Consider the following 15,683-nt stretch of genomic DNA (forward strand, 5'->3'; position numbering starts at 1 on the left):
AAGTTAGGGAGTTTATTACAGCAAGTTAGGACTGAGTGTGTCCTACTGGTGTTTTGGGCAATAACCTCCTGGACCTCTGGCCCAGGAATCTCTTGGAACATTGGATGTGAAATTTCACAGGTTAAGGTTGGGATAATGATTAGTTCTTAAGTGGGTAACTAATGATGAAAGTCAAACCTACAGTAGTATAATTATGTTAAAGAATAATGTGTGCCTATAGATACTTAAGTATCTAACGTTTGAAAGTTTTGCCTGTTAGAGAAACAGACTGACTTGTGATTCCCATTTATAATACACAGTTGAGTAACTGATTTAGACTTTTGGTTTTACATTAAAATCTACCTTTACAACCAGTAATGGAATATTTCATAGAACTTATTTCCCTCCTCTCTCACTTTTTACTTTTAGAGTCAGGAGATTTTATAGTATCTGGAATAGTTTGTCAGATAATATTAAAACAATATAATAAGCTTATGAACAGTTTAAAACCTCTATAGGAATTTAAGTTGTAAATCCCCTCATTAAACTCGACTGTAACAAATTTACTATATTTACAAATTGAATAAGATTTGAACATCAAAATAAAAGAATAAGGTTTCTCATTTTGAACTTCAATGCATTAATAAATTAAATACATTTAACTAAAGTAGCCCCTGAAATAGTATTTTCTGGGTTAGAAAGGTCACCCTCAAAGTCATTAGGATCTCACAGTGACATACAAATCCAAGCTCAGATCCTAGCAGAATCATAAAACATCACAAGATTGAGCTGAATTCCTGCATGACAAAAATGTCCCCTCCTTGAGATGGTTCATGAGTTTTCTAGGTCACCACAGTCCCTCCCCATACCACATACACGCATCGCTCAGTCACTCATTTACCTTTACATTCCTGGTTTTTACATAGGCATTAGCTACTTCAACCCATGTCTCTAGAGCAGTGGTTCTCAACCAGAGGGGATATTGTCACCCAGGGGCCAGCTGGCAATGTCTAGAGACATTTTTGGCTGTTACAAGTATGGGTGGATGCTACTGGCATCTAGTGGGTAGAGGCCAGGGATGCTGTTAAAATCCTACAGTGCACAGCATAGCCCCCAACAACAAAGAATTATCTAGCCTAAAATGTCAATAGTGCTAAGGCCAAGAAATCCCGACCTAGAAGAATGCATCTAAAACCCTCCAACACGGCACAGAGGCCTTACAGTGATCTATCATCTTTGTGTATCCTGGAAACTAATCCATTACATTAAATAGGTCACAAGTATCTCCTTTCTTCATGGTTTATGGAGTCCTCATTTGTATTTAATTTCTTAAATTTTGATGAGCTTCTCTTTTCTTTAAAATTTGTTCTTTATTTCCTTCAAGAAATCCTTCCTTACACTGAGATTAAAGATACTCTATTTTGTTTCCTTCTAACCATCCTACAAGTATTTCACATTTATGTCTTCAATCCATATGGAATTTATGTGCTGGAATTCAGAGATGTAATTTTGTTTCCATATGGATAACCCATAGCATCAACAGCATTTATTGAACAGTTCATCTTTCTCCACTAGTTGGTAACACCAACTTTGTCATATACTGAGTTTCCATGTAAACTCTCACCTGTTTCCAGGCTATTTTCTATTTATTCCTGTGATGCTATTATTTTAAGTTATACTTTTATTAGGGAACTTACTACCTGATATGATTCCTTTCTCTTGCTTCTTTAAATTTACTCGTACATGAATTTCAGTGTAGGCCCTCTTGGAATTATACTTGAAATTGTTTATGGATTAGGTAAAGATAACGGACTTTTCTCATTGATGAATATTGTATCCCTATTTGGATTTTCCATGACTTTAACAATTTCTCTGTAATCATAATGACAGACTTATTCCTGGGTGCTATATATGGTTTGTTTTTGAGGTTTTTGGTTTTTACATAATTTTTCTTTAGTTTGGATCTTATATATGGCTAACTTGCTGAACTGTCTTAATAGCTTGTCTGTAGATTCTCTTGGATTTTTCACTTAATCATATTACCTGCAACAGTTTTTTCTTCTGCAATACTTACTAATTTTTTGTCTCATTGTACTGGCTCTGATCTCTAGCATAGTTTTGAAGAGTGGATGTCTTCACTTTGTTCTTGACTTTAAAAGGCTTTGCCTCTAATGCTTCACATTTAAACATTTTTTTCTTTCTAGATTTGTGACCAATACTTTCTATCAGGTTAAGGAAATTTTATTCAGTTAGTGGTTTTCTAAGTTTTTAACATCCCAAATGGGTGGTACTAGACCATTTATAACACAAAGCAGCTTTGTTCTTTAAGTCTGCCCAGTCTTCCTGGATGACTTCTTATATTAGGAGATACAGCTGGAAAGCCTTCCTCCATCTTTGAACCTGCCTCCTTTTCACCCCTAGCCTTGCTCAGCATCTCCCAGGAAAACCTATTTAGCTTAAATCACTTTTGATTGGGATGCTCTTTAGTTTTCAGAGATTAACCCATTCACAGAAATATCTTAAGGACCTTAAAAACTACCTCCTATCATTTCACAGATAGTTTGCAAGAGATAAAAGAGTTAGAAGCCCAGCTATCAATTGTGGTCAACACATAGAGCCAGGGATAAATCTTTAAGATTCTTGAAAGTATACACATGCCTCAACATTCCAATCTCTTCAAGCTCTTATTTAACTCCTTAGTCAACCAGTGAGCAAGTCCTGCCAAAATACTAACACAACTGTACCCCAAACTCCTGGGTGGCTGAGGAAGCTGGAAGAGGATTTGAGTGTGTACTCTCACACAAGTGAAGGAAACTACCTCCATCAGGCAAAAGACCTCTTGAAGTGTTAAACTGTTATGGGTAAACAAAACTTCAGCAAAAATAATCCCTAGGTCTTATAAAAATAAAATGACATTTCAGTGTTCTTTCCCATCTTTTCTTTCTGTGAGAAAATATGCAGTGTTGAACAGTTGGTTTTTCCTTTGTTTCTTTCCTTTTTTTCTGTGCCAGTTACTGGGGGACAGTTTATATTTTAATTTCATCTTTTCTTCTTCACACAGTTAAAGGGGAAAATAATTATTCATACTGGTTTCAAGCCAGGCTGCATCAGTATTGTACCTGGGAAGGAAATGGGTAGGTTCTGGGAAAGGTTTTTTCTCCCCCCAATCAAAATACATATGTTGTTGGAGGATTTCTCATCAGCCAAAAAACAATGTTTGACTATTTCATTCTGAGTGTTATATATAACTTTCTGAAAATGTCAGAATATCTTATGTAGGCAGCCTGATTTCAAGTGAACATCTCCTTGGTTATAATCAATTTGCCTGTAAAGCCTGACATTGTTCTGAGAGTCATCTAAAAAGCCACAGGTTACTTGTGGATTAATCAAGGACCTCAAAGCATATAACTGAGCTTATACTTTTTTTTTTTCCAGTCCTAAAAAGCTATGCATCTCTCTTGTTCTCTGAAAGTTATACAGACATACCACAGTACCCTTTACCCACAGGTATGGTGGTTGCTGTTGGTATGTATGGGGGAGAAACACTGTTCTACGGATCAAAGAAAAACAACAATTCAGCAGTGGTGCAGAATCAAATCCAAATTTCCCACTCGTTTTTATTAAAAGCAGCTGTTAATGACCTGCAGTAGGCAAACGATGTCATTTATCTAAAAAAATTTTCAGTGGTCTTCCCCTTTGGGTTATTTTCTACCTAAATCAGTCATTTTACATATTCCTTTTCTTTGGTAAATAGAAAAAGGTATTTGCCTTTCTGGTTTTTCACTTTGATCCTTTATTGGTATCAAAAGCAAGTTAGGTCTAGACTGATATTAAAATGAGAAGTGTTCTTCTGCCCATTTTTCTAACAAAAAGATACTACAAATAAATTTTAAACTTCAGTTCTGTCAAAAAATGGGCCGCTTCTATGTTCTCTAGTAGCAGATACAGGAGATCAGAGACCAAAAATCACATAAATACAAACATACATTCAACCTCTTGCCATACATTTTCTTCTCCCAGGAAACCTCCAGCATCCACCACTTACCTCATTTTTTACGTAGCTGGTAGGAAATCTGCTTGACACACAAACTCTTTTTGACAACTGTAAAGCTGTGGTCAATTATGCCCTTTCTTGTATTTTCCAGGTCAACAGCTGCGCAGTACAGTAGTTAACACTCTGTCTTTAGCCACACTTAAGAGTTATAGCGCGGGGAAATTCCTTTCAAGATTATCTCTCCTTTATTTTGTTGACTTTTAACAAGGAACCCCCAAACTTTACACTATGTGTAATGGGCTTGCAACAGATTAAGCAGCAGGATGTGAGTTTAGAGTTCTTATTTCTGAGGTAGAACAAATCGTTCCTCATGCCTCCTTTCTGCTTATCCTCAGCCTTTCTTCTTCCCCACCCCCTCCCAACCAACAACTTTTCCCAGCCCTGGAGTAACAGCGGAGAATTATAATACTTCAAACCTTACAATATATTGTTAAACACAGCATTCCCGAATGAGAGAAAGATTGATGAAAACTCTCGTCGGAAAGCTCCTCAGGTAAGGGGAAACCTATGATATCGACTATCTTTACAACTGTGAAAAACTTTCAGTTTTGAAAAGGAAAGTAAAAAAGATACCAGCAGGTTAGCGTAGCCTTCAGTACTGCAGCACGTCTTCCTTTACTCTTTTTAACTGCTACCAGCTGACTCACACTCCGACTCAGGGGCCCTTGGCAACCAACGGCCCAAGCCCCCTAAAGACTGCTAAGGACCACCAAGAGAGCACAGCGGAAACGCCCGCAGACCCTCCTCGGTGTTTAAATTTCAGCGGGAGGAAGCGTGGCCTAACGTGAGTAGGAGAACGCCACGCCCCCACGGGGCGGGGCTGTCTCACAGCCACCGTCTCCCTAGAGGCGGGGAAGGGGCGGGGGCCACACGTGACGTCATCCAGGGAGCCCTCCCTGGTTGGAGGGAATTTAGAAGAGACTAGGTGGGAAGGAGGCGGAGTCTAGTTTCCCTGGTGATGGGTTGCCCGGCGGTCGCCTGGTAACCGGCCGCGGAGGTCCTGGCTGAGCCAGCGCAGGCCGCGGAGGTCTGTGGGCCGGAGCTGACGCTGGACTCTTTCTGTCTGTTCCGCGATGGCAGCGGCAGTGGTCACGCCGTCGGGTTTGGAGGATGGGGTTTCTCGGTCCCGCGGCGAAGGGGCAGGGGAGGTGGTCGTGGAACGGGGCCCCGGCGCGGCCTACCACATGTTCGTGGTGATGGAGGACCTGGTGGAGAAGCTGAAGTTGCTCCGCTATGAGGAGGATCTCCTCCGGAAAAACAACCTGAAGCCCCCGTCCAGGTGGGTGCCCTTGTCCCCCGAGCGCCTGGATACGGGCTGGGCTCTGGGGAGATGCCTTCCTCCGGCCTTCGGGGGAACGCCAAGCGCGAGTTAGCGAACACTTGCCTCTGTCTTCCTACGCAGGAAAGGGCACTTCACCCCAAACTTGGCGACGGAGGGCCGGACTACTCACGGAGCTTAGACTTCGTATTTTCGTAGGGAGAGTAAAGTTTTGGAACTACAGATAGGATTGGAAGACAGCTTGCCTAGAGCACACACGCGGCTCCATAAAACACAATTTTTTTTTCGGATTATAAACGTAATAAAACAACCTCATAGAAAACTCAGAAAACACAAGAAAATGTGTAAGAATAGTACTGCAGTCACTCATAATCTCATCCCGAAAGATGAATGCCATTATCAGTTTAGATCTATCTCTAGTTTTTGTTTTCCTCTTTGAGAGCCTGTCCCTACAACTTGTAACTGTGGGTACCTAGACCTTGCTGAGCACTTTGTATGCAGTTAGTAAACTTGTTCACTAATTGCTATGGTTTAAAAGACTTCTGCCTTTGCAGTAACGGTATTCTCGGAAACTGAGAAGTGAAAAAGACAAATGAAATGACAATTATTGGAATTGTCTCTCTCTCATAGAACCCAAAGGCCTGCCCTGTTCTGGTGGGGAATAAGTCCATCATCCTCAAGCCACTGGCATTAGTTACTGAGAGTAGTGGACAGCCAGCACTTTCTCTTCCAGTCAGTGTAGCTTAGTGATAGCCTCATAAATAAGTTTTATAGCTTTCCTTCACATTAGTACTTAATTTTTTGTGTTTATTTTAAATCAAGAATTTGTAGTACTTTCTCTTAAAGGCTACAGCTAGTCTCAAATAATTTCCCTTGACAGTTTGGATCTCATTTCTTGTTCTCTTCCAATAACTCACATTAGAAGATATGTAGGCTTCATGTAAACTGCCCATATTGCTAAGCCAGTCCATAATAGGAGAAAAGTTAGAGGAAGAATCATTGTTGCTTGATTCATAATAGAAATTGTAGGATTGGAAGTTTTTACTTAAATGAATAGGATAATATAAACAACCAACATCTTCTATGTTAATAAAAATGTGGTTTTTTAATCCAAGTATATTTTCAAACTAAAAGAAAGGCCTTAAGGTTCTATTGATATAATCTGTATACTATTTCCTCAGCAGGTTAGCAGGGTACTTTGAGTGACGGATTTGCATGGAAATATCCTAGTTTAATGGTTCTCAAAGTGCAGTCAACAGACCAGCAGAATCAGTATCACCTGGGAACTTATTAGAAGTGCAGTCCCGCAGGCCCTTTCCCTGGTCTAGTGTATCAGAAATCCTAGGGGTGGGGCCGGGGCCCAGAAGTCTGTTTTAACAAGCTTTCCAGGTGATTCTGATGCCTGCTAAAGTTTGAGAGCCACTGTCCTAGGTCTACAGTATTTAACAGTATCCTCTGTCTTGGAGTTGTTATCAGCTGATACGGAAAAGATGGGTTGTTAGTGGTGGGTGACCATACATTGATACCTACCTGGAAGGACTTCATGGCCTTTTTTTCTTCCCAGCTTTCTGTTATCTTTCAGAACATTTACACTTACCCTGCAGGAAAAAGTTTTGGAAACAGGAATGAGTAGACTGCTGATTCTTACGAAAAATAGTTATAATATCTATAAATCCAAATGTAAACACAATAGTGATGGCTACACATAAAAGCAAAATAAGATCTTTGATCAAACTGACCAATGCTGTTGCTAGCAGGTTTTATTCCTGATATGTTTAGGCACAAATCATGTTGACCCTCATAGGGCTATTTTTAGTAGGCTGGGGATTTAACCTAAAGTCAACAAATGTTTGTTAGACTGGGGATGTGATAAAACGCAGTGGTTCTTACTCCTGGCTGCACCTTAGAACCACCTAGGAAGCTTTCGAACCATGCCCATACTGGAGCTTCACTCCCAGAAGTTCTGATTTAATCTGCGAGGGAAGAAGCAATGTTTAGTAAGGTAGCAATAGTTTGACAAGATCCTCAAGTGATTCAATATGCAGCCAAGATGAGAACAACTGTTTAACGTAGAGGATAGGTTAGAATCAGTAAGCAAAGATAACAGTGACATTGTAAAAAATGTAAAAATGCATAGTGAATAATCATTAAGGTCTTTTTTTAACCTCTGAGCATCTCTTAATTCCAAATGACCATTTTCTGGAAGTACTCTCTTATTAATTATTCCTGACACATAAATGATTTTGGCCAAAGTTCTACATGCTCGGTTTTTTAACATGACCTGCACTTTCTGGATGTAAAGTCTTTGATCTAATATTTTGTGTCCAGTAGTAATTGCCCTTATCCTGTTGATTAAAAACTTTAATGTGAGTGTTGTGGTTTACTAGAAACTTCAAAGAGTGAATTATCAATGTGTTTTGTTGTTAAAGCCATTTGGAAAAAAAATCCTTTGGCAATTTTGGATTTAGCTCCTTTAGCTACTATGGACTTGTTTGAAATATTTCATATTCTACCCTCTCCCCTTCTTTTGAAACAGACACTATTTTGCACTGCCTACCAATCCTGGGGAACAGTTCTACATGTTTTTCACTCTTGCTGCTTGGTTGATTAATAAAGCAGGACGCCCCTTTGAGCAGCCTCAAGAATATGATGACCCTAATGCAACAATCTCTAACATATTATCTGAACTTCGATCATTCGTAAGTGTAAACAACTCTCTTCTTTCTGCATGTTCTCAAGTTAGGACATTTTTAATATTGGTAATACAGCCACATAAATGCTAGCCTTTTAGAAGAATTCTCTGAATAACTATATATATACACATGCATATATATGTGTATATATGTATACATATAATTATATCTAGATTTATTTTTCAGGTAAAATCGTCTCAGAATGGTTGATATTATAACATTAATGCCACTTCTAAACATGTTTAGTGTGTACACATTATAGCCGAAAGTAATAATATTTTTCTTAATCTTGATATGTCTCTGAGATAAATTTATGGATACTTAGTTCTCCTTCTAAAAAATGACTAAAAACTAGGAAGCTGGAACACTGTATTTTGAAAGGGAACTTTGATTTAATAGACCATGATAGCAGTTGTACTTTTCTGACTTTTCCTGGGGACAAGCAGTAAGAATTTTTGGCACACATGTTATTGATTTTTGACAAGTGAATCACTTCATCCTTCGCATGGTTGTTTAATGATATGATACCAACCTAGTGGTTATACTGAATTTTCACCCTAACAAGATCGATTATTTTTTCTGCTGTCATGAGGTTATTGCCTTTTAATTTGATACTTTTGACAGTAAAACATATTCATTTTCCTTTAGTATTTCTGTACCAATGGATTAAAAAAAAAGACTAAAGAGATGGATTTCTAAGAAGCAATGTAATTAGTTATTTTAAATCATATTTGAAGAATAGAGAAGTGATACATTTATTCAGCAGTACTTTGCTTAAAATATTTTGACATTTGCAATATAAATAACAAGTTATACCCTGTTTATCTTTTGTATTTCAGGGTAGAACTGCAGATTTTCCTCCTTCAAAATTAAAATCGGGTTATGGAGCACATGTATGCTATGTTCTTGACTGTTTAGCCGAAGAAGCATTAAAATATACTGGTTTCACTTGGAAAAGGTAAAAATTACCCCACCTGGCAACAGTAATTTTATGTGCGGAGCTTTTTGTTCTAAGGGTTCAGAGCTATTTAGTTGAACTGATAGGAAGTATTTCTTCTTGACTGTTCTAAACTGAAAATGCCACACTTAATTAGAAAACTTAGTATAGACAAAATTGGAATATCTGGTATCTTCAAAACCAGTTTTGATATTGTGCCCCTTCCCAGTTGAGATATATAATTATTAAGGATTTAACTGTAACTGTATATCCTGGTCAATTTAGGAAATTTTTTTAAAGTTACTTTACATATATTTATTTATACAACCAAAGATAGTATATACATGGGGGTAAATGATAGCTACAGATTTAAGGGAAAAAATGGAAATTAATATAGTATTTTAAGTGGGATTTTCTCCTTTGTTTATAGTGACTGGGCAAGAATAATACTGAAGAAGCCACCTGACACTCTGTTAGATATTGTTCATTGCTTCTTTCTCCGACCTGTGATTTGTTTATATTTCTATTGTATCTATACCATGGTATTAAAGTCATTTGTTTACAAGTCTGGCTTTCTTGCTAGAAATTATGAAATCTTTGTATGTACTCTATGGCAGTTAACATAGCATTTGATATATCATAGATGCTCAATAAATGTTGACCACATGGATAAGGGAATAAAATATTAAGAAACTATCAATTTGTATAGGTTATAATTAGAAAATATATAAATTTGGTCCTTTGGAGATTGGGATTATTGATAGGTTAGAGACTGTGGAAGGCATTTTTCAGGTAAAAACATGAGCAAGCAGTGAATTTGGATTAGAACTACCTTCTTGGAAAGGTGTATATATTGTTTGTATATTTTAATGTATATTCAGTTACATTCTCTCTGGAAAGTTATCTACTGTCTATTAATGAATACTTTTAAAAACGTACTTGGCTTAGGTTATCATCAGGTTGAACCATATGAAATTACCGATATTCATCTATTTTTGAACTAAAAAAATGGTAATTTCATACGCTCCAACCCAAACAGTACCACTTAGTGCAGTGTGAAGAATGAGTACATAATCTACATTACTTCTTTATTAGATTCCATGAAATGTTATGAGATATCCTGCATTTGGCATTTTTTAAAAATTATTAAATATATTGCCTAATGAATTCTAAATTCACCAGAAATTATTGGTATCTTAACCACTAAGGTAACCAATTGGTATCTTTCCCCCCATGTATATATGGTTCCTATAAATTATACAAATCACAATGTGTGACCAAGAATAAGATATGCTAAGAAACAAAGTACCAAATTAAATAGATAATTTGGTACTTCCTTTGTTTCTTAGCATATCTTATTCTTGGCCACGGATTGTGATTTGTATAATTTATAGGGACCATATATACATGGGGGAAAGCAGGGGGAAACATTGAAAATAGGGATTAGAGAATATATCAACTATGTGATATGTAAGTGACGTAGAAGTTACGTGTTTATAGATGCTTATTTTATATATCTAAATATGCTAAAACAAACCCTAGAAAACGTAGAAATCCTAGGAAAGCATTGCCTTTAAGATATTATCTAGTTCTAACTAGTTAAAAAAAAAAAAAAGGAAATTATTCTTTAAGAAGATTGATTTGGTTTGTAGTACTTTACTTCCTTAATATTAAATGTCGATTTTTGTATTTTGTTAACCTGAGGTATGGATTTTTAAAATAACTTTCCAGAAATAAATGCAAATACTTTTTTTTTAAAGATTTATTTATTTTTTAAATTTTATTTATTTTTGCTTCATTGGGTCTTAGTTGCGGCACACGGGATCTTCATTGAGGCATGCAGGATCTTTCTTTGTGGCATGCAGGCTTCTCTTTAGTTGTGGTGTGCGGGTTTTTTCTCTTCACTAGTTGTCGCGCGCAGATTCCAGGGCATGTGGGCTCTGTAGTTGTGGCACACAGGGTCCAGAGCGCGTGAGCTCTGTAGTTTCCGGCCCACGGGCTCTAGTTAAGGCACGCGAGCTCAGCAGTGGTGGCACGTGGGCTTAGTTGCCCTGTGGCATTTAGGATCTTAGTTCCCTGACCAGGGATAGAACCCCCATCCCCTGCATTGGAAGGCAGATTCTTTAGCACTGGACCACCAGGGAAGTCCCCAAATACTTTTGAGTATTTTCAGTATGGGAAATGTGTGTCATTAATCTTGATGGAGAAAAGAGTGCTCAATACTTAGTGTTAGGACCACTGTTTAGATTTTGGAAATAAGAACAAAGCTGGAGTCCTTCTTATTACCTCTATCAAAATAAATTTCAGGACTTCCCTGGTGGCACAGTGGTTAAGAATCTACCTGCCAGTGCAGGGGACACAGGTTTGAGCCCTGGTCCAGGAAGATCCCACATGCCACGGAACAACTAAGCCCGTGTGCCACAACTACTGAGCCTGCACTCTACAGCCCGCAAGCCACAACTACTGAAGCCCACACGCCTAGAGCCTGTGCTCTAGAAACCACTGCAAGAGAAACTACTGCAAGAGAAACCACTGCAATGAGAAGTCTGCGCACTGCAACAAAGAGTACCCCTGCTCACCACAACTAGAGAAAGCCTGCACGCAACAACGAAGACCCAATGCAGCCAAAAATAAATGAATAAATAGATACATTAAAATTTTTTTAATAAATTTCAGATTGATCAAAGACGTAAATGTGAAAAATGAAACTATAGGAGTGCTGAAAGACCAAAGGGTTGTGGAATGTGTCATGTGATGGAAAAGCCTTATGTATATGATGTTAAAGCTAGGACCCATGCAAGAAAATGTTGCTAAGTCTATGTAATAAGAATTGTAACAGTCCTGAATAGCTAAGAGTATAAGAAATAAATAGGAAAAATATTCTTAACACAGTTAGGCAAAGCATTAATTTTCTTAATATACATACACAAGGGCAGGGGGCATAAATATGCATTTCACTGAAAAACACATAACCAATTGAAATATGAAGAGGTATTCAACCGCTCTCATGTGAAAGAAATGCAGTTAAAACAAGAGTGAGGTTTTTTCACTTAGATGATTGGAAAGGATTAAAGTTTGTTTACCATATTGGCAGATGTTTACCATATTGGCGAATGTATGGAAACAGAGTCCCTGTTGTGCGAGTGTAAATTAGGGTAACATTTTGGAAGCTGGTTTTAGCAATATCGAGCAAAACAATAAAATGTACAAAGTTGTCGACCCAGCCCTTATACTTGTACAAATTTATTTTAAATGATATACATAAATGATAAATGTATAAGGATGATCTTTTCAGTATTGTCTAGTAAAGAAGCTAGAAACAACGTCAATTTTCAGCCAGAGATTGCTAGTCATATGACTTATGGTTCAGTGGCATACACTGCAGGTATGTTGGGGGCGGTGAGGGGAAGTTGTACACTTGACCTTTGAACGATGCAGAGCTTAAGGCTGTGGAAAATCCGTATATAACTTGTAGTAGGCCTTCCTTATAAGTCATCCCTCCAAATCCGCAGTTCTGCATCTGCAGATTCAATCTACCACAAAACGTGTAGCAGTGTAGTATTTACTATTGAAAAAAATCTCTGTGTAAATAGACCCACGCAATTCAAACCCATGTTGTTCAGGAGTCAACTGTATATGTACTTAAGTGTGGTATATTAGTAAGTAAAGAAAGTAGGTTGGCTAACAGTATGTGTGGTATCATCCCATTTATGTACTTGAGTCTTCAAATTTGGAGGTAAACATTTTTGCTTCTTTACATAGAAGGTTTCAGGAAGGATACGTGAAACATTTATCAGTGATTCTGGAAAAGGGGGCAGGTGAAAAAGGACCAGAACTGGTGTAGCGGGGGGATCCTTAATATTCACATTATGCCTTTTTGCTCTGCTGAAATGTTTTGGTTTTTACTCTCATCTCATGTTAAGCTTTATTATTTTAGACCAACATACCCAGTGGAAGAATTAGAAGAAGAAACTGTTGCAGAAGATGATGCAGAATTAACATTAAATACAGTGGATGAAGAATTTGTGGTATGTGTGTTGCGGAACTTTTTGTTCATTTTCACCATTGGATTCATTTCCCTTAATCAGTATCAGTTGTTTAGACCTTTAGTTAAGTTAATACTCATGTTCTGTAATGATTGAGGTCTGAATTTTAGCAGAGGTTCTTCAAATGTAGACAGGAAGTAGTAGACCACTAGTTATATGGGTTAACATTTTATTAACAACCATTCATGATCTTAAATAGGCCATAAATAATAAAGAATTTAGAGGAGAGCAATAGAATTTAGGATTAATACATTCCGCTTCATAAGAACACCATTCATTTCTCAGGAACTCCTTTACGCTTCTAAAATTAGGATGAAGACCACCCTGCAGGAACTTAAAAAATACTTATACATACCAACATTATTTAAATTGTTTGGCAGCATCTGGGCCTATCCGCATACTTAACATTCTATCTATAGTGTGAAATTAAATGTTCACGTCTCTACAACAGACTAGACTAGGAAAATGGTGGAGAAAAAGAGCTTTTCTTCAGAACCAGATATGGATTGACCCTGGTGTTTTAGGAAGTGTACATATGATTTGAAATTAAAATGGCAGGGAAAAAGACTTTGTAGTGTATTTTACTGTCATAAACCAATTAAATTTTTCAGGTGATTTTTTTGAATCCACAGAAAGTATATTCTGTATTTCAGCTTAAAGTAATTTATTAAGGTACTGTATGCTGCAAAGATATTAATCACTGCATTATTTTATAGTGAATGACGAAAATAACCATTAAATAAATTAGACTATATCAGATAGTAGAATATCATATAGCCATTAAAAATTGTTTACAGAGAAGGGCTTCCCTGGTGGCGCAGTGGTTGAGAGTCCACCTGCCGATGCAGGGGACACGGGTTCATGCCCTGGTCCGGGAAGATCCCACATGCTGTGGAGCGACTAGGCCCGTGAGCCATGGCCGCTGAGCCTGCGCATCCAGAGCATGTGCTCCGAAACAGAAGAGGACACAATAGTGAGAGGCACACATACCACAAAAAAAAAAAAAAAAAAAAAAAGAAATGTTAGTGACATGAGGATGACAACTTATACTATATGCATAAACTCAACTATATAAAATATGCAGAAAAAAAATTAATATATTAACATTAGTTATATATGGGTAAAGGGATTATGGATGATTATTTTCTCTTCTATACATCTTTATATCTTCAAAGTTTTTAACATGTATTTTATTAGCAGTAGAAATATTTTAAACCATATGTATTAAAAAGATGACTGCTGTTTATAGAAGGAAAAAGACCACTATAAAACAAATCAATTTAAAAGGTATCTTTCTTAATGTGATAAATTTTTAAAGTTAAGGTAAAAATGTAGTCATTCATGTGTTCATTGAGCATCTGTTATGTAGCAGGCACTGGGCAAGAACCTGATGATGCTGGATGTACAAAAACTCTGACTAAAAATGTAGTCATTCATGTGTTCATTGAGCATCTGTTATGTAGCAGGCACTGGGCAAGAACCTGATGATGCTGGATGTACAAAAACTCTGACTAAAAATGTAGTCATTCATGTGTTCATTGAGCATCTGTTATGTAGCAGGCACTGGGCAAGAACCTGATGATGCTGGATGTACAAAAACTCTGAGGCAGGAAGGAGCTTAGCATGACCAAGGAACTGAGAGAAAACCACAGTGGCCGTATCTCCTAAGTGAGCGGGAGGGTGGTTTAAGATTAACTGGGAAGATAGACCAGGTCCAGATCATTTTGGGTGTTTTAAGTTTAGACTTTATACTTTGTGTAATAGATCTTTCCATTCAGGCTCAGAAAATTTTAAGTCCTCACATAGTCCCAGTTGTTCATCTCACTTATTTTACTTGGGTATCTTCCTCATCTTGTCTTCTTAGTTACTGTTTATTAGTTATTAGTTAATAGCTTATCTACAGATACCTGGTCCTAGTGCATCAATATTTAGCTTCAGGGCTTCCCTGGTGGCGCAGTGGTTGAGAGTCCGCCTGCCAATGCAGGGGACATGGGTTCGTGCCCCGGTCTGGGAAGATCCCACATGCCGCGGAGCGGCTGGGCCCGTGAGCCATGGCTGCTGAGCCTGCACATCCGGACCCTGTGCTCCGCAACGGGAGAGGCCACAACAGTGAGAGGCCCGCGTACCGGAAAAAAAAAAAAAAATTTAGCTTCAAAGACCTATAACTCAAAACTGCTAGTCAGGGGGAAAAAAGGAAGAAAACCTACTAATCAGAAGGAAAACTCTATGAGGGCAGAAACCAATTTTGCACATTTTTTGTATCTCCAGTTTATTATGCAGTGCCTGGTGCATTAGTAAGTGTTCATTAAATATTTGACCAAAAATCACCTGTCAGCATATTGCTTGTAACTTTTAGAAATTATAGCTTTTTTTTTTTTCTGAGAACCATTTAAAGTTCAAAGCAGCATTATTGTTTGTGTAAATTAGAGAAACAAACTAGAAAGCAGCCTCTTCACACATTTCTTGCCAACTGTGAAGTAGAGACCTTCTGCTGTCATAAGATCAAGCTGAAGGCCTTCCTCAGGGGGTTGCCTCTGAGGCTGTCATGTCTGTTGAATTTTTTTATTTCCTTTCTTCCTTATTGTCATTATATTATCCTAAGGAACCCTCTCTTACCTCTCCCATTCCTCTTGCTAAGGAGAGCTGGATCAGTGCCAAAAAGCCTTTGACTGGTGGGATAGTACTTCATTTTGTT

General features: G+C 37.7%; 2 protein-coding genes across 5 annotated transcripts in view; one reads left to right on the forward strand and one right to left on the reverse strand.

Moving 5' to 3' along the window:
* Nucleotides 1-4,741, reverse strand: part of HHLA2 (HHLA2 member of B7 family) — a 149,817-nt gene extending 145,076 nt beyond the window's left edge. For 3 of the 4 annotated variants that reach the window (XR_003001870.1, XM_024735407.1, XM_024735405.1), the window contains exon 1: nt 4,607-4,741. The gene's annotated coding sequence lies outside the window, so the exon portion shown is untranslated. Of the gene's footprint in view, nt 1-4,024; nt 4,141-4,606 lie in introns of those variants that run through there. The other variant, XM_024735406.1, reaches the window with a different exon arrangement.
* A 258-nt stretch (nt 4,742-4,999) lies between these two features.
* IFT57 (intraflagellar transport 57) overlaps nt 5,000-15,683 on the forward strand; it is a 63,832-nt gene continuing 53,148 nt past the window's right edge. Inside the window, exons 1-4 of the mRNA XM_024735408.1 lie at nt 5,000-5,312; nt 7,849-8,011; nt 8,845-8,963; nt 12,880-12,970. Of these exons, the coding sequence (XP_024591176.1) occupies nt 5,107-5,312; nt 7,849-8,011; nt 8,845-8,963; nt 12,880-12,970 (579 nt within the window). The 5' untranslated portion in view covers nt 5,000-5,106. The remainder of the gene's footprint in view (nt 5,313-7,848; nt 8,012-8,844; nt 8,964-12,879; nt 12,971-15,683) is intronic.

Source organism: Neophocaena asiaeorientalis, unplaced genomic scaffold, assembly GCF_003031525.2.
Source record: "Neophocaena asiaeorientalis asiaeorientalis breed wild unplaced genomic scaffold, Neophocaena_asiaeorientalis_V1.1 scaffold136, whole genome shotgun sequence".
NCBI classification, from domain to species: domain Eukaryota; kingdom Metazoa; phylum Chordata; class Mammalia; order Artiodactyla; family Phocoenidae; genus Neophocaena; species Neophocaena asiaeorientalis.